This window comes from Takifugu rubripes, chromosome 9, assembly GCF_901000725.2.
Source record: "Takifugu rubripes chromosome 9, fTakRub1.2, whole genome shotgun sequence".
Lineage (NCBI taxonomy): Eukaryota > Metazoa > Chordata > Actinopteri > Tetraodontiformes > Tetraodontidae > Takifugu > Takifugu rubripes.
This window is the reverse complement of record NC_042293.1, coordinates 6,333,746-6,359,366: the sequence shown is the minus strand read 5'-3', so window position 1 is coordinate 6,359,366 and position 25,621 is coordinate 6,333,746. Positions and strand designations below refer to the sequence as shown.

The following is a 25,621-nucleotide window of genomic DNA, read 5'->3' as shown; positions in this document are numbered from 1 at the left end:
TAATATTTAATTAATCTAACATCAAAACAGGTGAAAGGTGAATCCTCCCCCCATCTCTCTTCCTCCCCTCCCTCTTTCTCCCCCTCCCCCTCCCCCTCCCCCCCCTCCCTCCCTCCCTCCCTCTCTCCCCCTCTCTCCATTGTGTGTTGGTCAGGATGGGTAGCGGAGCATCTGTCACTGAAGGGTCCCGGCCGGATAAGTTAAGGGTCCGGGGGGCTGATCCTGATCCAGAGCTGGGTCGGAGCCCCCCTCCTGCTGGACAGAGTGACAACACCTCACAGGTGAATGACAGTTTCGCGTTTGCACCTGTCAGGACTCCTCAGGTAACCAGTCAGGTGTCAGAGATGGAGTTTACAGAACAGCATCGAATCCAGTTCAGTCATTTTCTTTTAGCTCAAGCTGCAAATGTGGGGATTTCATTTAAGCATTTCTACTGGATAAACTTTGGCCAATCTATTTGGTTGATTTCAGGTATTTGAAGATGCAAAGCCAGAAGTTCCTGCTGTTCATATTCAGTCTTTAAAGTGTGAAGAAGGGAACACACAAGGAAGAGAAGAGGAGAGGAGAGAAACACCTCCTGCTCCTGTGAGCAGCTTTTCCTCCAACATTAACCATGTTTTTATTGTGACTCTATTACTGCTAATGTCAGACTTCAAAAGTCAGAAATTTAAACTTTAAAAATTCAATTTTTTAACATAATTGGATTCTTTCATGCTCTTTCTTGACTCATCTGCGTTGGTGAATCACCTGCGTTGGTGAATCACCTGTGTCCGATCTTCAGGGCAGTGTGGGCGAGGCTGAGGAGGTCTCTCTGGACTTTGAGAGTTTCCTCCACAACAACGGGACCCTGTACAGCTGCTTCAGCCATCATGGGAACAGAGTCTACGTGGACGAGTCACAGGTGAGAACAAATGGGCTTAATCTGGAAGGTGGCCGGCTTATGTACTTAGTCAGATATTTGTGTGACCTTGGAACCTTCTCCTGATGTATTTAACCAGAAACTTCAGCCATTTCCTCAGGAGTGGTACCTCCAGGGCTGCTTCCTCACCCCCAACACTGAGGTCAGTCAATTATATTCTTATAAAAACTCCAAAATTCAGCTTCAATATACCAAAGTGGGACCAGAATTTTGTCCCTCAGGGCTCCGGTCAAATGCAGACACCGCCCACCGTCCAGTCGGCGGTCAGAGACGATGATCGCACCGGCAACGTCTACATCCAAGGCAGAGGAACCGTCATGACCTACATATTTGAGGTGAGTCTAAGCCTTCTTCTCCTTGGTCTACCTACCTCCCAACATCTCTGCCATCTTCCAGGAGCGAGTCAACACCTGCAGGTTCTGGGACCCTCAGTCAGGTGTTTGGTTGATGCTGCCGCTGCAGTGGGAGGTCAACATGGACTTTGTCAAAGCTCGAGTCCAACGAGTAATGGTGAGGATGTTCTACTACACTAGCAGTGGGTGTTTGTGTTCCACTGAGGTATGTTTGTGTCCAGTCTGCCCTGCCAGGTCTGCTGGACCAGCAGGAGATCACCGCGGCGCTCAGACAGTGTAATTACGACCCAGAGGAGGTCATCTCTGTCTTTCTCACCATGTTTGGAGAAATCCTGTTGCAGGCCCCTCCGAGTAGAGACCCCACCTACAGTGACCTGAACTCCTTCAGGTCTGTAGTGAAACCAGATCCCAATAATGCTAAACCAGCCAAAAATGTCTAACTTTTTAATCAAAGTGTTGAAAACATATACGTTTGATGGAACATTTGGATCTTCAGAAAGCCTTCTGCTTGACATTCAGGAAGTCAGGAATGTACCATTTATCTGACCTGTTCCTCACTGGATCATCACCATCATCACCTGGTTTCTTACACCCAACAGGGCCCTCCTGGAGAGGGACCGGGTGATCGAGGAGCTGAAGCAGAAGCTCCAGAGCAAAGAGAAGGAGGTGGAAAATCTCCTCTCTAGGAACAGCTACCTGTCCAGAGAGGTTCAATACCTCACTGAGGTCATCCAGCACCTCAACCAGAGGTTGGCAGAGGTGGAGGCTGATCAACAGGCAGCTCAAGAGAAAATCCGCTCTCTTCTGAACCGAAGGGTTCCTGCAGTTCCCCCTGCCCATACCATCACCAAACCCACAGTGGAAGCCAGGCAACTCCTTCAGGTGAGCTGCCTGACCCGTGAGCTGAACATCTCTAACAAGCAGCTTCGATCCACGGCTCTCCAGGCACTGACCGACATGAAGAACCAGCTAGAGCACCTGAGGGAGACTGTGGAGAAGCTGACCCGGGTTGAGCAGGAGGCAGCGGGGGAGATGGAGCAGCTGCAATCCCTCTACAGGAAGGAGACGGTGAAGAGGAAGGCCTTGTACAACAAGCTGCTGGAGCAGCAGGGCAACATCCGAGTCTTCTGCCGCTGCAGGAAGACCACAGACTCCAGCTCCTGTCTGGAGACCACCGATGAAGAGGAAATTCTGGTGGTCCAGAAGGGAAGTTGGAAGAAGTTCCAGTTTGATAAGGTTTATCCTCAGGGCAGCACACAGGTGAGGACTTTCCTGGACCCCTCAGACCCTCCTGCAACGACCGGTGCAACTAACATCTGCTCCTCTTGCCTTCTTCAGGAGGAGGTGTTTGCAGGAACTCTGCCAGTGATCACTTCCTGTGTGGATGGATACAACGTCTGCATTCTGGCCTATGGACAGACGGGCTCGGGCAAAACATACACCATGATGGGCACCAAGGAAAACCCTGGGGTCAACATCCGGTCAGATCTTTGTGGATTTTATGTTTGAAAGAGGAGCTCTTGTCGCCCAGCAGCTTGGCTAAAGCTAAACATTCTAACTACTTCTGTCAGATTGTAAATGTTGACCTTTAAACCAGAGGCCGAACCTCATTGACGTGTCACCGGAGAACCGTCACTTTGTCATTAATACCTGATGAGACGTAAGCTCGTTTTCTGTAGCGCTATCGGGTTTCCCTCCGCTCAGAGGTGTTAAACAACACCTCTAACTTGTCTGTCTGCTGCCTCAGGTCCATACGAGAACTTCTACGGGTCTGTGCTGAAAAGGAGAAGGTGTCCTACACTCTGAAGGTGTGAGAAGTTCAACCAGCTTCACTTTAGAGTATTCTGAAACAAATCTGGATAAGATTCAGAAGATTTTTGTATGCTGTTTAGTATTTTTGGTGTTCATTGTCATCAGGTGTGTCAACATAGGTTCTGAGTCATCAGGTCACATTAATGGTGCTCTAACTGCTGGATTAGAGAGGTGGAAAATCTCCCAGTTGCTTTCAACAATCCAGTTGAATCTTTGTTGAACCTTTATGGAACCAAACCATTTAGGATCAGCACCTTAGACTGATCTTTATTTTCAGCTCAAAAGAACAAAGAACATTTTTAGTCACCAAAGTAACAATGTAAGCTAATGGTTAGCAGCAAATTTAGCTAAATATAATAGATGTTTTTTTTTTTTTACTGAGGCAAGTTTAATTAGCTGAACCTTCTTTAAAGTCCATTATTACCTAAACTTTTTGTTGTTTTCAGATTTCCATGTTAGAGATTTATAATGAAACTCTGAAAGACCTTTTGGCTAAAAACAACGAGGCTCTTCTGGACATCCGAGTTCAGGGCAAATCGGTGTCTGTCCCAGGACTGAGCCAGATCCAGGTTCAGAGTGAGGAGGACATCCTTGCCATCATGGAGACAGGAGAAAAGAACAGAAAAATCACCTCCACCAAGATGAACACACAGAGGTGATGCTCAGATACTACAGCAGGAGGAAGTGAGCTATCGTAACAATAAAACAATAAAATCTCGTCTTCCTCAGTTCTCGGTCACACCTCGTGGTGGCGCTGCAGGTGGAGGTTTCAGACCAGGTTTCAGGACTCGCATCTCGTGGTACGCTCACACTGTGCGACCTTGCTGGTTCTGAACGGATCTCCAGGACAGAAGCTGAAGGTCAGAGGCTGGTGGAAGCAGCCGCCATCAACAGGTCTCTGACGGCACTGGGTCAGGTAGGCCAACACCAGCGTCCCTGGAGTCCAGAGGAAGCTGGACCACAGAGCAGGCTGGAAAACAGTGTAGGTCCATATTCATGAGGCTGGGTGTAAATGTTCTGAAGGCTTGCTCTCCGCAGGTGTTCAGCGCTCTGAAGTGTAATGCCCTCCACATCCCGTTCAGGAACTCCAAACTCACCCACCTCCTGCAGCCGTGCCTCAGCGGAGACGCAAAGGTGAACACACTTGCGATCCTCTGGGTTGCTCAATGTTGACATTTACACCGTTAGTTTAGTGCAACACAGCAGCAGCGTCTGTTGACTCAAACTGGTCTGTTTGGTACCAAAAACTAAAAAGAAGCTTTTGTTCACAAAGAAAAGTGACCTTTTAAATAACCCAGTGCCGATCATGTCGAGATTTTTTAGCGCGTCTTATTGCTGTCGCTACCGCGTTAGCTACTGTTAGCATTAAATGTAGGTTTGTTTCTCTGCAGTGCTGCATGTTTGTCAACGTGAGTCCCGACATTAAAAACATGGGGGAAACGCTGAGCTCGCTGCAGTTCGGCTCCTCCGTCCGTCAGGTCTCACTGGGGAAACCTGCACAGAACCTCAACAAAGCACTCAAGTAGAACACTGACACGTGTCTCTATGAAGGATTTTCACAATTGGTGTGAATCTTTGTTGTCCTTCAGTAATGTTTGAAATAAAGGGGATTCCCAAAGAAAACCTCCTTTAAACCTTCTTTATTGCTGCAGCAACACTTCTGACCCAGGCCTGGTTCTAACTGCAGGAGTTCCTGTTCTTCAACAGCTGCTTCAGGATGCTCGTCTGTTTCAGCGTCCTTAGCTCTGAGACGTCCTCTGCGATGACAGGGACGTCTTTGCTGTGACTGTCCTCGCAGCCATCATCACTGTCTGACAACGTACAGAGGAGAGCGTCGTTCTCGTAGGTGGGAAAATAATACCTGAGGAAAGATCCGACCTGAGTCACCAGCAGCTTTTACTCTTCAACACAAACATTTATCTGTAGCTTTTTATTTGCCAGCACTTACAGGGTGATTCAAAACTCTGGACCTCTGATGAGTTCTATCAGTGGTTCTGATGATTCTAATTCTAATCCAGTAGAACTTACTGTGGTTGGTCCCAGGCCGACGCGTCCGGCAGCATCATCACATGATCTTCAGTTTGGATGTGAGAGAGGATGCCCTCTCTGGAGTCAAACTTCTGCTGACAGCCGTAGCAGTGGTTCTGGTGGATCTGCCGCCGGATGAAGTTCACCAGCTTGACTTGCTGATAGAAGCGCAGATCTGAACAGAGCCAGAAGCTGTGTGAACAGCCAGTTCACATACCAACATGCCGTGATTTACCCTCAGTGCAGGGTTACATACCGAGTTCTGTCCTCAGCTGATGCAGATCAAATCCGTGAGATTCCTAAAAAAAAGGAGGAAACCGTTCAGTCATACAGCTGAACTTTGGGTTCCATTGTCGGGCTTCTCACAACAACCGTTAGCAAATGCTAATGAGGAACAGTTAACCAGGAAAAAAAAAACACTTTTTCTTCTCTGGATCTTCATGTTTTCTTCAGTACAGCTGGAGGAGGATCGTTCACACCTGCTGAGATCTTTGTTATCAGCAACTGTTTTAAGATTTGACCTTGTCTAGAGGATTTTTGTCTACCTTCATGTGAGTGTAGATCAGGTCCATGGTCTCCGACTGATGATGGCAGAACAAACACACCGCCGACATCGGGTGAGCTCGCCAGTCCGACCAATCACTGAGGAGGAAACACACGGTCAGATGTTTGATCTGCTTCCACAGCAGACCTGAGGCTCGTACTCATTATGTCCATCGTCCACCAGCTCGCCATCGTCCTCACTCTGCACCTCCTCCCAGGTCTTCCCCAACTCCTGACGTCACACAGACAGTGAACTCTTAATACTCAGCAAGGGCCAAAGGTTTCCTCCCGATGAGGGTTTTTACCAGGTAGTTGATGACGTAGAATCGGTCATATTCACGGTTGTTGGCGTTGATGCGGCGGTGCGACTTCTTCCTCATGTGGTCCCTCAGTGTGGTTTTATCCCTGAAGGTTTTCTCGCAATAGAGACACTGAAGCCTGAAAGAGGAGGAAAACAATCTGAACATATGTCATCCGCTGTCAAAATGCTGGATTTTGATGCTTTTGAGACTGTAACAGTCTGAGTCCAGGTGTACTGACTCGTCCAGTTTGCTCTGCAGAGTCTCCAGGAACTCTTTGCAGTAGACAATGTTGTCCGGAAGTCCGATGCTGAAGGAATGTTCGCGGGCCATGTGGTTCAGCAGAGATGACCTGAACACAGGTGAGAGATCAAAACAAGATTAAACTCTCTGATGGCTCCTGTCGACCCCTGCAGGACAGATTATGTACTGACAAAATAAAGCCTCAGTGGATGCTTCACTTATCCTCACTCAAAATAAATTTTAGCATCAATACTTGAGTCACGCTTTGGAGTTAAATGTTCAAAGTTTGAACATCAGCTCCATCTGCTAAAATCACAATATTGGATTTCCAGCCTCAAAATCAATCTAATCGTTTCCATCCTGAATGCTGATGCAGCAGAATCACGTTCAGCCGGTTCTGACGTGGAGATGTGCAGCACCTGTTTCCAGTGAATTCTTCGCTACAGAACATGCAGCTATGATGGAAGCTGTTGTCTTCTCTCTCCAGCTGCTGCTGTTCCAACACTTCCTCCTGTGGAAGCTCACATCATTTCAGAACCAGCAACAGTGATAATGAACATCTGAACATCAACAAATGTGTTTGATCAATCCTGTCTTCATCTTCTAACGTGCCACTAGGTGGCACCTCGATTAATGCCTGTTTTATTGTGTTTTGTCTGCTTTGTCAGTTCCTGACCAGTCGTTTCTGTTGCAGCCTCTCTCGGAGGATGAGGTCTTCAGGCAGGACGTCACACAATAGGAAGTAATTTTCCTGCTTCTCTGTGGAAACAAACCAAAGAATGATGCTGAGCAGGCTCGTCCTGATGATGTTATCACAAGTGTTTCTGCAATGGCAGCTGGGTTAAAACTCATCAGAAGGTCAGTGAACAGACCGATGGGCCCGTTGGAGTTTGTCTTGATGACACTACAGAATTCGGTGACCGGCTGCTCCAGGAAGCGGCTCCGCCAGTACGACAGGTACCTGGGAGGCAAGAGGAAAGGCATCACGTCAAGGATTTCAAATTGGCTTCCGTGCAGGTAGAAGGATATGCGTGTTGTACTTTGGCAGGTCAGCAATCAGTCTGACGTCAGCGATGACCAGCTTGTGTTCCAGCAGAAGGTGTTTGAGGAGGATGTCCTTCTGCTGCAGAGGGACGGATTCAGGGCAGAACAGGCACACCAGCATCTCTGAGCCAGGACTCTGCAGACTGGGAGTGCTGGTGCTGCTGACCTGCTGCTCTGGGAAACACAAGGGCTCCAGGATGCAGTCCTCACCTGAAGGTGGAAACAACCATCAAGAAACGACCCTACCAACGACTCTCAGGTGACCACCCAGATCATTAGCATGCTAATGGTCCACAAGGGCTATATTTTCAAGCTCCGTCCCCAGCAAGTTCAGAACTGAAGAAGCCGTCTGGATAGAAGGTGAAACTTCTTCAAGAGAAGAAAAAATCCAGTTGAAAGAGAAAACTTACCTTGGATAACTTTGAACTGGATGATTGAGAATCTACACAGACAACCATCAAGGATGTATTTTACATCATAAACGTTTTTGCAGACAACACATGTGGTTAAATGTCATTTACTGGCTTTTCTGATGGACAAACCATCCCATTCAGCGTGTCCCGGTCCAATTCTGCACCTTTCATGGTGGTCTTCTGTAACAGTTTGACTCTCAACACCTCGTTTGAAGTATAAAAGTATAAAATGGTCATTATTTGTATATAGTTTCTTCGATGGTTCACACACCAATAGCTCACGACATCTCTTAGATTTTCTGTGCTGATGGTGCTGTAGTCTTGTTACTTTTGTCTATCTAGAGAAATATTGTTGCTGCGATTGTTCTAAATAGTCATTATCTTCTACGTTCATGATATATTAGCATAGCCGGCTAGCTGTTAGCTGGTAACAGTTCAAAAAGTTATGCCTCCATCGATTGATTTAATAGTTCTGACATGGCTGGAGGTTAGTTTAGGTGTGACCAATTTAACAAGAAATCACACGTAGAACAAGGTTTTAACCACACTGATGATTTAAAATCAACACACCTTCTTTACTCCCGGCGCAGGAAGCCATCTTCCGTCTCACGTGGCCAAAACAGAGCCACGCAGCCAATCAGCGGACGGGAAATCTTTCTATGCTGCATTCAGGAACACCCGGAAAACGCCCAGTGATGCATTTAATTGGTAAAAATTACACAATAGTGACTTTAAAGTTGAGAGAAAGATTAAATGTTTCTAAATCTTCTCGTCTCGTCTTCTGAACCACTTTATCCCTTCAGAGTCACAGGGAGGGTACAAAATGAGCAAAGGCAGGTCAGCTTCTGGATGAATCACCAGTTCATCACCGGGCCCCTAAATATGCATTTGGTACCTTGCTCAAAGGTACCTCGGCAGTGCTCTGAAGGTGTTATGGCACCTCCCCTAATACCTGCACACCTTCCATGTTTTGTTTGAACTGAGGCTTTAACCAAGAACCCTCCACTTCTCAGCCCAGTTCCCAACAGACTGAAGTGCCACTTCCCTATTTCTTAATCTGTTGTTATGATATTGTTATGAGATAATTGATTTTTAAAAAAGACTATAAGATTTAAAGATAAATCTTAATGACACATTTCAGGATGATCTGTGAATTTTGGGGTGTCACTAAAGATGTGTGTTTTTGTTTGTATGTTTCGTACGATACAATAATCGTCCATCAGAAAGAGACCAGGAATTATTGTTATTTATTTTAGCTTTATTTTGGGGGCATTAAACAAACCTTCTAAATCAATAATTTCTTGCCTTGGTTCCAGATTAAATCCTGACTCGACCAGAAACAGAACAAAGAGCGTGGCTTTTCTGTCTCCATCTCTTCTCCATCCTCCCTGTGTGATGACATGCATGTTTGCCTGCATGTTTGCCTGGATCTGCACCAACACAACTCAAACCCCACAGAAGGTTTTGTGAATGCAGCTTCTCTCCACTCTGCTCAGATCTGAATGCTGCCAGTGATGGGTTGTTGCATAGCAACAGTTCATCCAGTCCACTTCTAAACAGGAAGAGCTCAACCCTCTCGTTATGTGGCTGAACCACCCACATGGGTCAATGTCAGCCAGCAGCTGAGAGGTCTCTGCTGCTCTCTGTACAGCTGGGTGATGAAGAGGACAATGATGGACACACTCTGCAGAAACACAACTAATTCCACACAGGTGATAAAGAAACAGAGGTGCACCTGTGAACCAGGGCTGAACCTGTGTGCTTCCTGTGAAGTGTTTGTTGTGTCTGTGTTGGTTGTACCTTCAGAGGCTGTAAAACAGTTTCTAAACTCCTCCACACTCACACATTCTGAGCAGTTTTGAGTTCAGCAGGTCTAAGGTTCTTTTGGTTCTGTTGAGCTTCAGGAGCTCTTTGAGCTGTCTGACCTCATTATTAAGCTCTCAGAGGTCACTGAACTCCTATGGAGAAGCTGAAACTGTTTTTCCATGGAGATTCCAGCAGAAATATTAGTGTAAATCCAGTTTTGTTGAATGTTGTTCTGTGAGTTCTGCAGCTGGCCTGAACAACACGAACCCTCAAATTTGACGTCTCTGACAGCTCTCTGAATGCTTCATCTTCTGTTTGCATTTTATTTTCTTCATTTTTCCCCATCATTGACATTTCAGAACAGTCTTCACTTGTTAATAAGCCTCATAGTTCTACACACGCTATAAGCTTCTGCTAGAACTGGTTCTTTAGATTTTATGATGTATTCTCTCGTCTCGTGCTGGCTGGATAATAATTTCTGTTTCCTAATTGAGCCCCGAAGATGATTCAGCATTTATCTTTTAAAGCACCCACAGCAACATCAGTTGCTCTTTTTAAATGTGATTTCAGTAATGTGCTGTATAACACATAAAACATTGATGTCTTTAAAGTTTAAAATCATAGCTATCAATATACACCCTAACTGCAATAATTAATATTTATATGATATGAAGAGATATACCATAAAACAAACAAACAAACAAACAAATATTCTAAAAAAGAATTTAGGATTATTTTTTTCTTTAATCGGCGGATTTTACGACCCGGGGTTGCATGGCGCGCGATGACGTCAAACAACAACAGGAAGACGCCGCTCACGCTGCTGGTAGGTATGTTAGCATATGTAACTTTGTCTTTAACTTTAGCCTTAAAATGATTTTGAACAAGATTTAAAAGATTGTTTGCCGCCTGTCTCACTCGACAGCTGCGTTGGCTTCCTGTCCCGATAGTATTTATGAAGTCGATGCGGTTGTTAGCTGTCAGGAGTTAGCTGCTAGCTGTCAGGTGTTAGCTGTCAGGTGTTAACTGTTAGCTGTTGACCTCTGGTCCAGATGAAGAGGTTGGAGTAGAAAAGTAAAAGAATGTGAGCTGTATTTTCTGCTCGTCTTGAGGATGATTGCTGGAAGAATGCAGAAATGATCAATATATTGTCAAAGGAAACTTTAGACGCAACTATCATTTTTATGTGAACACAGAAACATGCAACTAATCTATTTTAAAGTCCTTTTTGTTGAATCTGTTGGGATTAGAAGCAACACCCACTGACGCCTTCAGGGAGCAATGTTCAGGTGTTAGGAGAGCGGAGGGAAGGACTTACTGTATCTAATGAGTTTAAAGAGCTTGAGTAAAACCAAAGCATTCTACTTATTTGGTCAAGTATAGCTAGCTGGTAACATGACATCCTGTGGTTTTGTGGGGGCGATTTTAAAACAATCACAGAATGTTAATTTGTAAATCTTATTTGAATCTACTCCCAATATTAATGCTGAACACAAGTTTCCTTCTTTCCTCCTTGTTGTCCGTCCAGGTGATGGCTCAGCAGGTGAGGACAGGGAGACGCTACCTGCGGGCCTTCGTTAGCGGTTTCTTCGTCGCCGTTCCTGTCAGTCTCACCGTCTTCGACCGTTTTGCCTGTGTGGCGCGGGTGGAGGGGGCCTCAATGCAGGTGAGATGTGGCCACGCCCCCTTGTTCTGATGACCTTAGGGTGAATCACAGTCAAAGAATGACATCACACCGGTGATGGTCAGGAACATCGAGCTCTATTTTTAAGATTGTGTCTGGCCATTAGCAAATATTAGCATGCTGTAATGTGCTAAATATTTCTAAATGTTGCAGAATAACAGAACAAAACCAAATAATTTTAGCAGCACCGCATCAGCGAACTGCAGAAGAATCCAGCAAGCATCCGAGCTCAGGTCTAAAACATTTACTTCCCAGGAGTGGTGTTTGTAGACGTGAGCATCAAGCTATCGCGTTACGCTAACATCGCAAGGCGCTTTCGTGTTTGGAAACGCGTGTGTTCAGACGCTCAGGTGTTTCTGCCTGTTTGGTCCTTGGCAGAAATGTTTCACTGGCGAACAATAAGCAGCAAGACAGATTGTCGTCATGGAAACTGAGTTCTGAGCCTCAGAGGGAACATCATGTGAGGACTTTATTTTGATCTGTAACTTTTTTTTAATCTCATGGTTTTTTTAATCTCATGTTTCTCATGGTTTCTCCCATGGTTCTTCTTGTGTAGTCCCTGGAAAAGTGTTTCTAACCTGCTTTGATAAGGTCTTTTTTTTGCTGTGTCAGCTTTGTACAGGTTCTATATTTAAAGGTAACTAAACCACAAAACTTCACTTCCTGTAAAAGCATCAGGAAAGAGCCAAACTTCCAAATATGTGACCTATACACACATGGGGGGAATGGCCGCTGCACTCCCAGGGGCTGATGGGAGTTCTATTGATCACCTTAAATGTTTAGGTGAAGAGTTTTACGCTCATTGATAAGACGAAGCCGATTGATTGAGGGAAATAGCTGATCTCAATTTCTCATTTTTCACCACTCAATTGTGGTAAGAAAACAACCAACATTTTTTAAGTGTCGAGTTTTCCAAACTTCTTTGACACCAAACGTTGGTTCTAGCCTTTGCGTTACCATGACAACCAACACTGCACAGCATTTACCTTAAACTACTGGAGTTATTGAAAAAAAATCTATATTTTTAATATTATTGCTAATTGTGTGTGTGTGTGCACATGTGCGAGCAGCCTTCCCTGAACCCGGAGGCGGGGCCGGGTGATGTCGTCCTGCTGAACCGGTGGAGTGTCAGGAACCATCAGGTCCAACGAGGAGACATCGTCTCCGTCCTGTGAGTAAAACATAATTTATCTCAGCGTTAGCATGTGCTAGCTGGAGGCTTCAACCTCAGTGTGACATCATTTCTTCTCCTCCTCCTCCTCTTCCTCTTCTTCTTCCTCATCGTCCTCCTCTTCCTGTTTCTCTTCCAGCTACTTGTAAGTGCCCCCTATCTGCCCTCTGGATGAGCTCCTTCTCCCTGTACCTCCTCATCATGAACATTGATGTGATGAATTCATATCCATCTCCCGCTGTCCTTCAGCAGGGTTATGTTGATACATGAGAATCCCACCTCTTCCTGCTGCAGACTGTCAGGAACCTCGTGCAGAACTTGTTCTCATGGTATAGCAGGAAGGTAGCTTGGCAGCTTAGATGATTCAGGAGGAGGAGAGGAGAGGAGAGGAGAGGAGAGGAGAGGAGAGGAGAGGAGAGGAGAGGAGAGGAGAGGAGAGGAGAGGAGAGGAGACACACACACTCCTTTGTTCAGTTCAGTGTATCTGTGGTTTTTTTGTGTGTATGTGCATCTGTGTGTAATCATTGGAGTGTTTGAAGTGTTCCTTTGATAAGGGAACCCTTTTAAAACGACCTTAGAAGGGTATTTTTCTCGGAAATGCACACATGCTGGTTTGAAGGACTGGGCTTAATGGGAGTCTTTGATGATGCCAACTTGCAGAATCACTTCATCATAGCAGGAGCAGCAGGATTCACTCCCTCCACCTCCTCTCTGAGTCAGGCCACTCTGCAAGCCAAGCATGCACTGAAGTTAGCATGTGACACGTATAGCCATCCCATGTCGGTGACCTGTTGTCCTGCTGGACATTGAACCTCTTCTTCAAAACCACCTTGACATTTGTCCTTAGGGTGTTTCAATAGTTGCTGCCTCCTGCATTGCCATGGTATCAGCTCAGCATGTTGGTAGCATAATAGCTGGACATAAATCTCTGTGATAACAGCCCCTCCCGCTTGCTGTTATCAGGGGTTGCAAGTGCTGGAAGCAGCGCAGCTCCGTGTCCAAAGCTGTGAGTCCTCCTCAGGAGCAACCGCAGATAAATAAGCTTGTTCTCAACTTTATCTTCTTTACATTCGCTCGTGTGAATCCTCGCGGCGGTTATAAAGGTCAGGACATCATCTGTTGTCGTCTCCAGGTCAATGAGACGAAGGAGACGAGTATCCAGCCAGTAAAAGTTCAGTAAAAGCTCCCAGCTGCATGTGTAGCAACACGTGTTAATACAGCTCAGTTTAGAAGCTGTCTTTGGTGAGTCCTGAAACACCAAGAACACCACGTTTGTACGTTAGCTCGAATGCTGTCGACCAGACTCAATGTCCTCACCTTGTCAGTCAAATGTGTACGTTGGTCCTCATTATGTAACGAATACAAGAATGCCACACACACTGGGCATTTTCACATATATTTGACTGTGGCTACATTTTTGATGTCTTTAGTTCAACAGCAGATCTGTAAAATCAACTCGCTGTTGACTTCAGATCAAGTTTATAACTGCCGACATTTATCTGTTTTTGGGCCATTGTTGAAACAAAAAGATTGTTTATCAGTTATGTATTCAAATTGTTGTGCAGTTCTATCTCTGATTGTCCAGCAGACTGGACATTTTGTTGAAATAAACACCCTCTGCTTTGTTTATTGTGGCAGAAAGACAAATGGCAGCAGCAGCATGTGGACAAATCAGAATGTCTTAATGACACACTGATGACATAAAAAAATGTATGGGACGTCACCCTGCAGATGTTAAAAATACCCCATTGGACTGAAAAGACCAGGGTTCTCACATAGATTCGTCCCTTGGGTCTATCAAGGTCACTGCCACCTTGACCCCAACTCCAGGAAGGAGGGAAACCTGAGAAAAGGGTGTATCTCTGCCTGATCCACTGCCAGTTTTTTTTTTTGTTTTGTTGTTGTTTTTTACAGAACTTGACTGTTTAGAGCAGTGTGCATGACGGAACACGCCGCAGCCACCGCGATGACGCCCACAGCACTGGCAGCCATCAGAAGTCTGTTCCGGCTCTCAGCTGCCTCCTGTGGCGCCGCTGCCTCCCTCGTGGTCACGTTGATGCAGTTACCATGGACTTCCTGCTGTGCCGATCTGAGGTGCACACAAACCAGGTAGCGCGTTGAGGCTCTGAGACGTTTGACGCGGTATGTTGTGACGCCAGCAGGAAGTCTGGCTCTCAGTGGCCTCGGCGAGCTGCCGTTCTCAGCTGAAGCCGACCAGCTGATGAGCGACAAAGCCCAACCGCCGGAGTTCTCCCAGAAAACCAGGACAGAATGAGTCTAGACGGACCTGATGTTTATGTTCACAGGCTGCTTGAACGGGTCAGGAACGTAGCTTCCAACAGCTAATGTAACAGTCTTCAGATCGGCCTCCACAAGACTGTGGGCGGTGCAGGTGTAGAGCCCCGCCTCCTGCTCGGTGGCACCATAGATCTCCAATGTTCCCTCAGGGTGCAGGTTGTATTTATTAGAAACTGTCCCAGGAAAGAAGCGGTGGCCCGATGGAAGCAGCCAGTAAATCTGTGGTTCTGGTTCTCCAAACGCTCTGCAGTAGAGGGACATGGAGCTTCCTTAAGCCACGCCCACTTGCTCTAGGAGGCTCCTTGGCGAGATCAGAGGGGGGCAGATTTCCACCATCTGCCGAGAGTGCACTTGAAGGAACTGCTGGCCTCGGGAACTCCGGGGGTTCTGCACAGATTAGGGGTTCCATGAAGTGGATGGAGGTTCTGTTTATGTTGACCCACCGGATGATGCCGTCGCAGCGGATGGGATTGCTGTGCAGACTGACCTCCCGCAGGTTGGGCAGCGATGCCACAGTGTCGGCGTGCAGCACACTGAGGGCGTTATCGTTCAGCATCAGAGTCTCCAGGCTGGGCAGCCGGTAGAAGGACCTGGGGTGGATGAAGGACAGCCGGGGGTTGTTGGTGGCCTCTAACTTGGTCAGCTCTGGCAGGTTATCCAGAGCTAAGCTGTCAATGGACACTAGCTCAGGCATGCTGCTCATGTCAAGTTCTTTCAGGTGCATCATGTAACTGAAGTCTCCTTTCTGGATCCTTTGAATCGGTTTCTTATTCAGATCCAGGAACCTCAGATTCTGGACATTGCTCAGCACAGCTCGAGGAACCTGACTGAGCAGGTTGTCAAAAAAGGAAATACTTTCCAATCTGTTGAGTCCCACTAGAGCGTTTTTTGGAACTTCAGTCAAGTTTATCTTTGCGAGCACAAGGCTTCTGAGGTTCACCAGGGGTTTAAAGTTCATGTGAGTCACCTGGAGGATCGGGTTTTCTGCCATTATTGGTACCTCCAGGTTTGGGAGGTGCTGAAACCACCGAAAGTTGATGATCCTTAGCTGATTCGAGTTGAGATGGAGCCTTGTCAGCCTGCTGAAACCCCGGAAAGCTCCGGGGCTGATGAAGGAGATCAGGTTGTGGTTGATGTAGAACTCTTGGAGGTTTGGGAGTGAGGCCAGGCAGCTTTCAGCCAGCTCCTGGACCAGATTCTCCTCCAGGTGGAGCGACAACAGCTCAGGAAGCCACCCAAGACACACGTCTGCCACGGAGGAAATGTTCTGAGACAAGTTAATTTCAGTGACATTCTCCAAGTGTCCCAGAGTGTTCTCCACCCTTGCAATGTTGTTGCCCTGCAGCAGCAGAACCTGAGTCTGTGAGGGGAACCAGGCCGGCAACACCAACAGGCCCAGATCATTACAGTCCACTGTGAAGGCCTCAGCACAGACAGAGCTGGGCGAGAACCAAGTACGTGTCTCACAGAGACAGGAGAGTGGGCAGCGCTCGACCCTCTCAGAGGCCAGAACAGCCACAGCCAGCAAACAAGCCGCTACGGCCGGCGCCTTCACCCTGGATTCCTCCAGGAATCGATCCTCACGGAGCCACTGACTTCACCAATAAACAATCATTGGTCACCATCCACGAGGAGATTCTGCTGACGGCGGAATGCTGAAGCTTCTGATTCCATCCTCCTCCTAGGATTGAACAGATGCTGGACTTGAAGGTCAACTGTCCTCCAGGGATGCTTCAGCGGCTCTGAGAGGCTCTGCCTTCCGTTCTGATCATCCTCCATCACTGCCAGCGGTGCAGGTTTTCATCTGAGGAGAGAGAAGAGAAGTTAAGACACTGATCACATCAAGCGTGCTTGGTTTGATTCTGACCCGCTGGATCTCCTGGAATGCGCTTGCCGTGGCTATTGGCAGTGATTCTGGATGAGGTGACGGCGTCGACTGCACTTATTGATGCTTTGATTCATTGCTGAGGTCAGGGACTGAAGCCTGGACGAGCCACCCATGACACATGGGATGTTCTGGTATGTCTGAACAGTCGGGTTTGCTCCTCAGCTGAGAGCCAACATTTTTGTCCCCGCAGACAGGAAGCTGCTGTATGACCCCATTCCATTAAAGAAAGCAACACATTTATGTTCAACATTTAGGTAACATGAGGCTTGAGTTTCTTCTCACAGATTTCTAAAAAATAAAGAAATCATGTTGGAGATATCTGAGATTAGCAAATTGTTCTATAATCCTCTGGGACCAGAAGATAAGGACACGACGGACAAATGTGGAGGTTCTGCTCTCAGCAAGGGGCTCCGGCAGTAAAACGTCTCATGCTGACCCTCAGGCTTTAAGTGATTGCTGTGCGACTTGAACACAGCAGTGCGGCGTTGGCTGTTCCAGGAGGTGACCACTGTGTTGAGCTTCTTCTGACCCGCACTGGCACCCTGAAGAGGTGAAACCTTCGCCACTGCTGACAGACCCGCAGCATCCCTCCATCCTTATTATTCCCCTCTGCTGTCAGATCAGCAGGCTGAGCTGCTCAGTGCTGCTGCAGCCCACACACACACGCATGCATGCACGCATGCACAGCGGTCACTAATGAACACTCACCAATAGAAGTGAAATCTGTCATGTTCTGTGAAGCAGCAGCAGATATCCAGCAGGTAGTCCTGACATGGCTGCAGAAGCTTGTGAATGTGTGTGTGCGTATATGTGTGCGTGTGTTTTTTGGAAGTCAGTGTGTTAACAGCAGTCCTGTCTGTGAGAATGTGTGCCTCTCTATTCTGTTCCTTGCCACAGCAACTGAGAGAGAGAGAGTGTGTGTGAGTGACAGAATAATGGCTTGTGTTTGTCATTCTTCCTTCCTTTCTCTCCTCTGCTGGTGGCGATCATCCATCACACACACACATCACCAGAGACCGACCAATGAGCTGCCCCCATGTTGGTGTCATTAAATCCCATTGGCTCTCTGAGCTGTCATTCAGGTTTGATCCTCCACTCTGTGAAAGTGGTGGATGAATGAAGAAAGGATGAAAGTGAAGGGAGGAGTTTCTGCTACAGGGGGAGGTCTGGGTGGTCCAGACTTGATCTAAACCAGCTCTAACTGTAACCACACTGTGCATCATTTCTGAGGTTTCTTCTGTTCCTCCAGGTCCCCTAAGAACCCCCAGCAGAAGATCATTAAACGCGTCATTGGCCTGGAAGGAGACTTCATCAGGTAAGGAGCTAATTCCCCAGCAGGACACCACCTGTTGGAAAAAAGTTGCTGCATTGTGATTGTGAGTCACTTCTCCTGTATGCAAAGAGCTCATCCTGTTTTTACTGCAGGACTCTGAGCTACAAGAATCGTTACGTCAGAATCCCTGATGGTCACTTCTGGATCGAAGGTGATCATCACGGACACAGTCTGGACAGCAACAGCTTTGGCCCGGTACGCACGCACGCACGCACGCACGTACCCTAACCCTAACCCTAACCCTAAACCTTGAACCACAAACTACAGAGCAATATCACTGCTGCCAGGATTGAGTTTCTGCAGATTTAGCATTGAATCAACTGAATGAATTACTGATTATTAATGATAGAATTGAACCTGTGACTGTTAGCTAAAGGCTGCTAGCACTGTTAAGGAAAGTCTTTGGTCCACAGCCGCTGTCGCTGTTTTCCAGGTGTCCGTGGGGCTCCTCCATGGTCGAGCGTCTCACATCATTTGGCCGCCCAAACGTTGGCAGCGAATCAAAGCGTCTCTGCCGCCCAACAGAGGACCTGTGGACATCAAGGAAGAGGAGGGATGAAGACTTTCTGCACTTGTTACAATCCCCAATGTAAATAATTTTATTAATGTTAATTATAAAAAAATAAATAAAAAGGTTTTGATGAATTTTCAAAGCTTAAAACTGGGAGTCTCAACCGTCGCATTTTCCGCCTGCTTATATCACATTTACACATGTATATGTACCTCACATACCTGCTGACACCCGAAAAGACTGGCTTTTGCTCTGTTGCCAACAAACTGACTGCAGCTGCAAGGATGCTGTTGTTGCTGTGGTGACTAATAGCAAAAGGAAGGAAGGCATCAGAAACATCAGTGCTTCTTAGCTGAGTGATGACAGGCGTGAGCTCCTGCTGGTTTATCATTTACATCTGATCAGGTTTCTGCCTATTTTAAAGTTTGCACCGCTAATGGTCATCAGCACAGAAACCCCTGCAGGGTCTCAGCATAAAGGAACCTTCTCCCATTTATTAATTTGAAATAGACCTCCTCAGTGTTCTGAGGAGCTGGGTCCTAAAAAGCTGCACTGTCGGTACCGATACGAGACCCAGAAGAGTCTCAATTGTTGAGACCAACAGGAAGAGTCTTCAGCAGATCACCTGTATACAGATGAAGAGCAAACACCTAGAACTGAAGAACCGTTTTGAAGGAGGAAATGCTGTGTTGCTCATGTAGATTGTTTTCTGAGAGGTCCAGCAGGTGATCGTTTTAAATTATCTTCGTGGCATATTGAACCTGGAATCAAACTCAAGACAAAGGTGGTTTCTGCCCCCTGTTTGGTGGAGATTTCAGGAAAATCTACAGGTGCAAGGGGAGAAAAGCTGGCAAGATTTTTTTTGGTTAATGTGTAAGTGTAATTTATGTGGTTTGAGAAGGCACCAAATTATAAAAAGTTATTTGTATCTAGGAATTCTAGTCAAAGTTAAATACATCACACATTTTTAAGGATAAAAATTCAATTTATTTGATTTACTGCAGAGATTTCTACATCATTTTCAGCTGTTGCTTCTTTCAATACTTCCGGTCGGAACTCTTCTCGAAAGTTGACGTACGTCGCAATAAAATGTACCGTTTCTAGTTGACAATTTTCCCCCCTCAACTACAATCGCAGCTTTCTCCTCAAAAATGTAGCGACGTTTATTTCTATATTTTCTACTATAAATTAACCTTCCGTTATTGCCGGTAGGATTTTGTCCCCGGACAGGGAACTCAAGACGTCACTTCCGGACGATTTCGCTCCATGTGAGCGATGGCTTCGCCGACTCAGGAGAGGAATCTGATCGGACTCTGTGACGGACAACTCGATGAATACAAGTTTCGACCCACTTTTCTCACTAATAAAGTCGGGGGTCGTCCAAACTGGCTGCCCGTCATTTCCCCACCGTCTCCCCGATGCCGTCACTGCAGAGCACCTTTAGTCCTCGTAGTGCAGGTGTACTGTCCCCTGGACGCCTCCCCCTACCACAGAAACCTGCACCTGTTCGCTTGTCCAGGCGCCGAGTGTAGCAGCAGGTCGGACTGCTGGACAGTGCTCCGCTCTCAGTGTCTGGAGGCGGAGGCACGGACAGACAGCGGACCGAAGCAGCCTCAGGAGGTTCCGTTGTCGGCAACAGACTGGTGCGACGATGCCGATGAGTGGGGGGAGGAAGCGGATGGATTCGGGGCAGGAGTGGAGGAGGAGGAGGGGGGGTTGGTTCCAGAGGAGGCCGCAGGAGGAGGAGGTGGGTTCGTCCAAGACCAACATAATTATCACAGTGAGTTCCGAGTTCGGACTCACCTAAAAGTATGGGAGAAGAATAAAGACAAATATTCAGGGCTGTTTTGGAATTCTGAACATTTTATTAAAATGAAACGAAGTTTAGATCTTTTTACAATCGTTCCGATTAGCCGATTTCTCTCCTGCAGACATTGAGGTCAACATTGGCCGCCAGCTGCAACAGCTGCATCTGGAGGAGGCACCAGATACTGTTTCCATCCTTTGCTCGCTCTTCATCAGTGTGGTGGATGAATCGGATCTGGGTGGAGAGGACGAGGAGCTGCGGCATGCTCAGCAGCTGCTGAGGGAATACGAGCACAAGGAGGGAGCGATGATGGCTGAGTTGGAGGGTGGCGGTGGCGCCAGCGAGGAGAAGTATGAGAAGACGAGGGCTCGACACGGTGATGCCGTTTTCTCCAGGTTCATGAAGAAGATCTCGTTGTGTCCTCAGCAGATCCTGCGGTACTGCCGCGGCGGCTGCCCGCTCTTTATCTCAGAGCCACCGTGTAATGTAGAACAGATGGTGTCGGCGTGCGGTACCTGTGGAGCATCCAGGACCTTTGAGCTGCAGTTGATGCCAGCACTGGTCAGTCTGCTGCAGACCAGAGGTGGCAGCGGTGGCCAGGTAGAGTTTGGGACCATTCTGGTTTATACCTGCAGAAACAGCTGCTGGACGGCCGGGTCAAAATCTGCCCTGGAGGAGGAGTGTTTGGTCCAGTGTGACCCTGACCACGACCTTTTCAGATGAAAGGCTGCGCCTCTAAAGATGTGATGTGTCCTCATCAGGAGTTTTGTTAAGATTTCACTAACTTCTTAATCAGATTATCTTTTAGTCCTGAAAATCACCAAAATAAAATCCTTTTATTGTAATTTCAGTCACTCGGGGAACCACACTGTCATCTAAAAGACTTTTGTCATAATCCTGCAAGAAATATGAGATTAAAATAGAAAAATATCCCAATCTATCAAAATAAAGTTTGTAGTCCAACTCGCCTGTGATTATCCCGTCGGCCTCTAGAGGGCAGTGTTGGATAGTTAAAAGTAATTTGGGAAAGAAATCGGATTATAAACCTGTTGTGCAGCTGTGTGTGTGTGTGTGTGTGTTTTAGCTTCCATCAGGATGAATGATTTAATTGCCTCCACAGAGCATCTGACAAGTGAATTTATCGAATCACATGCTCAAATTCTTCATTGTTCAGCAGATTCTCAGTGTCCAGGACATCCTGGCTGACAGGAGAAATATGGGTAATATTCTGGATCTGACTGGCTTAAAGAGTCGGCTGGTTCCATGTCAGGATCCACCTGATACACTGATCAGATCTATTTAAGTTGGCAGAGAACATCTGTCAATAAATGTTACCTGAAAACATCAACTGATGTATCGGCCAAAGAAGTGAATTTTAAAAAACAGGAATTTTCATTTGGATTTTCAAATTTGTCATGTTTCTGCTCTGAGGGACACAGAAGTTCCTGCCTGATCACTGCAGTACCACAGAAAGTTGTGGGGGCAGCGGTGGCACTTTGGTTGACAGAAACCAGTTCTCCATCCTGGTCGGGTGCTTTTGGAGACTGCCGGCTATAAAACTGTCGGTGTTGGAGTGTGCTCTGTGCCCCCCCCCCCCCCTCCCCCCAGTGATGGTATCACAGAACAGCTTTTGGCTAGATGTTTTGTCTTTCTCTCTGTCTGCTTGACATTATTCCGCCATCATGCTAACATGGTGGCGTTGCCATCAAGTGGACTTCTTCCTGGTTTTCTGTGATTTTCCTAAGGCTCCAGATATTTGTGGATTGGCAGCAGCACTGGGCCCCTCTCCAGGTGTTTTTTGTGTGGATGGAGATGGTGGAAAACAAAAGTTGAAGAGCTTTTAAAGAAGTGGCTGCACTTCTTGTTGGGCTGCTGGTCAGAGAGGAGCAGAATCAAAGGAACGTGTGTTTCCAGGCCATCTGCTGTGTTGCCTCTGCAGGGATGCATTTTTCATCAGGCCTGGACAAAGCGAGCAGGAGCATATTCTATCACAAAGGCCTGAGAAGGTCCCACGTGTCTCCAACACACACCAAGCAGCTCGATTGTCTCGGTGCTGGTTTGGAGCATAACGAGTGGAGGCCGAGCAGAAACGCCTGAGGTGCAAAAGTCCAGCAGACCCTCAATTGTCTCTCCAAGGACACGAAGGTCTGTGAAGAAGAGAAACCTGAGTTTTTACTGGAGGAATCAGAGCAAGCAGCAGACGTGGTGCCAACTATCATGTCTTCTGGAGCTGTTTTTATTTTCATCATTTAATAGTGTTAAAATGTTGAACTATTTTATTCTGCTCTGCTCCTATGCCCAAGAGACTCAGCTTTTTAAAGTTTCACACCCTCCTCCTGAAACCTTTGAGGACCACCCTAGACCTTTGGGTCCTCCTGCTTTTTGTCTGTTGGCGGATTTCCCACCGAAATTTCAGAACTTTCTTACAGTTTCCTGCCTGCGCGATGACTACAAATGTGAGGAGTCTTGTTAGTTTCTGTGTTGGTTCCCCTGTGGCCCTGAACTGAACATGGTTCTTGGACGGTTATGATCAGGTTCCCTCTCAGCATGATTTTCTCCCCTGATTAGCCAGTTCATATGAAACAGGAAACCGGAAGTGAGGAGGTCGCACAAGTTACCAAAATAAAAGCAGGATCCAGTCGAGGAGTTCCTGAACCAACTAATCTTGATCACGTTCTGCTGAAGATGAGCATTGCCTTTTTTCTGTCCTAAACACATAAAAAAACGAACGACCGGCTGGATTTGCTGCAGCTCTTCTGGAACACGACAGAACTCCTCGGAAATGTTTACATCCATGACTGAACCAGATCAACACCCAGAATGTAACGCAGTTATCAGAGTCACCGTGAGTCGGTTGATACCTCCACATTACAATCAAGCTAGTCCAAAGCTAACGGCCTTTGATCTTTTCCCAGATCCAGAGTGGACAAACAACACAGAACTGATGGAGCCATGACGACAATAATCACAGATGTAAGAGCAAAGTTGCATATCCAGATCTAAGAACGGGCATTTGTGACCAGTTAAGCCATCCTAGCTTCTCCAGGACTTGTCCGCGCTGCTCTTCTGGGAATTTGGGTCATGATTTCTGGTCAGGAATCTGATGCCACACTGCCCCTGATGTGAGGGCCACTGGTGTATGTTTGACACACTGTAATGATGCTAATGGTGGGCTGGACTCTGTTAACCTATGATCTCTCAATGATTTGAGGAAATCAATACTTGATCAACATCTTTACCCTTCAGACAGAATCTACAACCCACCAGCTGGATTATTGTGGCCCATCGGGGATGAAATCAGGTGGTGTGAGAACTTCCAGAGCAGCTGCAGAACAAAAGAGCGTCCAGTTAAGGTCCAATAATGTTTGAATGTGGAGGTTTTGGGGTCGGCGACACTAACGTTACCCCTGCATTTTCAGCAGAAGTGAAGTGCAGCATCTGGTTGCGTTCAGTAAAGGTCGCGCTAAGGCGCTTCAGAGGTGCGTCTGACAGAAACCCTTCCTCTGATTGACTGCCAGCAGACAGTTAATGACCTTAACGGACTCGTGAAGATGAACAGTTCTGGTTCTAATGGGCAGACAGCAGGTGTCATGTTTGAACTGGACCTTCCGCGGCTGATGTTGGGTATTAAAACTGGCAGCTTGACAGCGGTGTAATGATTTCCTCAAACAGAAATGGAATTTTCCTGACAGTAAAATGAGATGTTAACCTGTCTGAAAGTGTCTGCGTTGGACTAGAACAAACAGTTTGACACACTTTCCCCTTGAATGCTTAGAGGAGGCAATGGCGTCCTTTAGCTCACCATAATGGCCCCTTATTGTTGGCCACAGGGGATGTGGCGCTATTCATACAGCGCCTGATTGAAAAGAAAATTGAATCCCTTTTGATGTGATGAATGTGTCTATTACCGCATTTGCACACAAAATGTCGGTGGAAATTATAGTGCGGCAACCGAGCTCGAAGGGAAAATACGCGGGGACGGCACATTGGCTGCTTTTGATTGGAGCCAGAATATAAATATACTGAAGCGGCAGCTGTAATAAGTCCGAGCTCTCCGGTTGTTCCACAGGAACTTCACAAATGAAAGGCCTCGGCAGCCTCAATTGTCAGCTGATATAAAAAGGTTAAACATGTATCTTCTGCTCTTCAGACAAAGGACAGGGAAACAACCGTTTGCATGGTAATAAAATGCAATTTCCTCTGTTTTACCTCCTGAAAGAGCCCAAGAAAGAGATCAAAGGAGGAGCTCTGAGGAGCTGGTCAGGGTGGTGGTGTTGCACTGTGGATGGATGAAGGTTTGACCCTGACCCTGACCCTATCCATCTCTATCTTTGACCCCCCCCCCAATGCTCTTTGGATACTTGAGACTAATTAAAACATAGAGGCTGAAGATAAACATTTATCTGGCATTTATGGGAATAATATGCACCAAAATAGAAATTTATGATGGTATTAAAAATGATGTATTATGTATTAAAAATTAATTACATACAACAATATTTCATTTTATTTGGTATTTGTGGGGTTAAAATTTCAGGTTAAACAGGAATACAACAAACTAAAAACACTGTTTATAAAGAAAAGCAAAAAGGCACAAAACTTTTTTTTTACATTAAAACAATTTATAATTGAATTTATTTATCTAAAATACTTTAAAGCACATATATTTTTATTTCTTATTGTTTTTTTTGGAAATAAATTTTAATTTAAATCCTGTTTACAAAAATGTACACCAAATGATGGATTGGGGTGGGTGGAGGTGCATAATGTAGCTGCCCGCTAACGTCAGTGGGACCAGGGAACCGGGGGGTCCGTTGTTTGGAAGGACCTTGATCATGACTCAACTTCATCCTGATCCCAACCTTGACCCTGTGGAAGATGGGTGGAGGAAAGTCTGAATCTTCTCTCGCTGAAGCTGCAAATCCAACTTTCTCCCTCAGTTTCTTTATGGAGAAATTTGCTGATGTGAGGTAACACCAGTTTAGGGTTTAACATTGACTGGGAATAGTCCAGTAACAGCAGTATGTTTGTGGTTTTGGGTTAACCAGATTATGGATTAGAATAAGAAAACCCAGAAGATTCAATGCAAATAATCTAATCTAATCCTTATTTAGAATAATCATGCAGTTTAAAGTAAATTGTTATTAAATAAACCAAGGTCTGGGTTACATAAAGTGTGAAATGTTTTTTTCTTTGCTCTTTTAATTTTGGCTCTTCTGGCTGCTGATTAGATGGCTATAACAGGCGGGAGAAGCTGCAGAACTATTAACTGTGTTCTGCCTGTTTCCGCCTGTTTCCGCCTGTCTTTTAAAGACCTTGTTGATCTTTTCGTAAATCATTAATGTTCAAAGCTCAAAGGCCCAAAAGTTGATGTGTGAAGAAAAGTTGCAGGAAAATGAAGATCTGACTGTTTATGTTCTTTGCCACTTGTCTTCCTCACAGCAGTTCTGCTTGGTTGTTCTTGGATGT

At 46.3% G+C, this 25,621-nt stretch overlaps 4 protein-coding genes across 12 annotated transcripts; 3 read left to right on the top strand and 1 right to left on the bottom strand.

Moving 5' to 3' along the window:
• Positions 1-155: 155 nt before the first annotated feature.
• LOC101063731 (kinesin-like protein KIN-14E) lies at positions 156-4,617 on the top strand. Its single transcript, XM_029842061.1, has 15 exons — positions 156-281; positions 472-585; positions 782-901; positions 999-1,061; positions 1,141-1,254; positions 1,316-1,429; positions 1,494-1,660; positions 1,872-2,154; positions 2,218-2,532; positions 2,611-2,753; positions 3,020-3,080; positions 3,531-3,739; positions 3,814-4,000; positions 4,123-4,218; positions 4,476-4,617. The coding sequence occupies exons 1-15, from the start codon at positions 156-158 to the stop codon at positions 4,608-4,610; spliced, it is 2,247 nt and encodes a 748-aa protein (XP_029697921.1). The 3' UTR covers positions 4,611-4,617.
• A 91-nt stretch (positions 4,618-4,708) lies between these two features.
• Positions 4,709-8,330, bottom strand: znf277 (zinc finger protein 277). Of its 2 annotated transcripts, none has more exons than XM_029841626.1 (12): positions 8,225-8,330; positions 7,238-7,451; positions 7,070-7,158; positions 6,874-6,956; positions 6,617-6,717; positions 6,196-6,306; positions 5,961-6,093; positions 5,817-5,887; positions 5,658-5,754; positions 5,369-5,411; positions 5,113-5,287; positions 4,709-4,945 (listed from the first exon to the last, which is right to left on the bottom strand). In XM_029841626.1, exons 1-12 carry the CDS (start codon positions 8,250-8,252, stop codon positions 4,762-4,764), a joined length of 1,329 nt encoding a protein of 442 aa, XP_029697486.1. In that variant the 5' UTR covers positions 8,253-8,330; the 3' UTR covers positions 4,709-4,761. The 2 variants fall into 2 exon arrangements, with proteins under 2 accessions (XP_029697486.1, XP_011605326.1); XM_011607024.2 differs by having other exon boundaries at positions 4,762-4,945; positions 6,617-6,708.
• Positions 8,331-10,156: 1,826 nt separating this feature from the next.
• On the top strand, positions 10,157-18,495 carry immp2l (inner mitochondrial membrane peptidase subunit 2). Of its 7 annotated transcripts, none has more exons than XM_029841636.1 (7): positions 10,157-10,286; positions 10,989-11,126; positions 12,215-12,315; positions 12,455-12,460; positions 17,751-17,816; positions 17,927-18,029; positions 18,268-18,495. In XM_029841636.1, the coding sequence occupies exons 1-7, from the start codon at positions 10,245-10,247 to the stop codon at positions 18,391-18,393; spliced, it is 582 nt and encodes a 193-aa protein (XP_029697496.1). In that variant the 5' UTR covers positions 10,157-10,244; the 3' UTR covers positions 18,394-18,495. The 7 variants fall into 7 exon arrangements, with proteins under 7 accessions (XP_029697496.1, XP_029697492.1, XP_003967274.3 ...); XM_029841632.1 differs by having other exon boundaries at positions 18,248-18,495; XM_029841634.1 differs by having other exon boundaries at positions 10,222-10,290; positions 18,248-18,495.
• A 1,064-nt stretch (positions 18,496-19,559) lies between these two features.
• Positions 19,560-21,496, top strand: pdcd2l (programmed cell death 2-like). 2 transcript variants are annotated; one of them, XM_003967226.3, is made up of 2 exons: positions 19,560-20,092; positions 20,277-21,496. In XM_003967226.3, the coding sequence occupies exons 1-2, from the start codon at positions 19,621-19,623 to the stop codon at positions 20,873-20,875; spliced, it is 1,071 nt and encodes a 356-aa protein (XP_003967275.2). In that variant the 5' UTR covers positions 19,560-19,620; the 3' UTR covers positions 20,876-21,496. The 2 variants fall into 2 exon arrangements, with proteins under 2 accessions (XP_003967275.2, XP_029697490.1); XM_029841630.1 differs by having other exon boundaries at positions 19,560-20,125.
• Positions 21,497-25,621: the final 4,125 nt, after the last annotated feature.

Coding starts and splice junctions, on each gene's coding strand:
- LOC101063731 (XM_029842061.1), top strand. CDS start 156: ATGGGTAGCGGAGCATCTGTCACTGAAGGGTCCCGGCCGGATAAGTTA. Junction 902..998: donor TCTACGTGGACGAGTCACAG/GTGAGAACAAAT, acceptor GTATTTAACCAG/AAACTTCAGCCATTTCCTCA. Junction 3,081..3,530: donor AGGTGTCCTACACTCTGAAG/GTGTGAGAAGTT, acceptor TGTTGTTTTCAG/ATTTCCATGTTAGAGATTTA.
- znf277 (XM_029841626.1), bottom strand. CDS start 8,252: ATGGCTTCCTGCGCCGGGAGTAAAGAAG. Junction 6,718..6,873: donor GGCTGCAACAGAAACGACTG/GTCAGGAACTGA, acceptor AAATGATGTGAG/CTTCCACAGGAGGAAGTGTT. Junction 6,094..6,195: donor CTGCAGAGCAAACTGGACGA/GTCAGTACACCT, acceptor CTCCTCTTTCAG/GCTTCAGTGTCTCTATTGCG.
- immp2l (XM_029841632.1), top strand. CDS start 10,245: ATGACGTCAAACAACAACAGGAAGACGCCGCTCACGCTGCTG. Junction 17,817..17,926: donor CTGGAAGGAGACTTCATCAG/GTAAGGAGCTAA, acceptor TTTTTACTGCAG/GACTCTGAGCTACAAGAATC. Junction 18,030..18,247: donor ACAGCAACAGCTTTGGCCCG/GTACGCACGCAC, acceptor TTTGGTCCACAG/CCGCTGTCGCTGTTTTCCAG.
- pdcd2l (XM_029841630.1), top strand. CDS start 19,621: ATGGCTTCGCCGACTCAGGAGAGGAATCTGATCGGACTCTGTGACGGA. Junction 20,126..20,276: donor AGACCAACATAATTATCACA/GTGAGTTCCGAG, acceptor TCTCTCCTGCAG/ACATTGAGGTCAACATTGGC.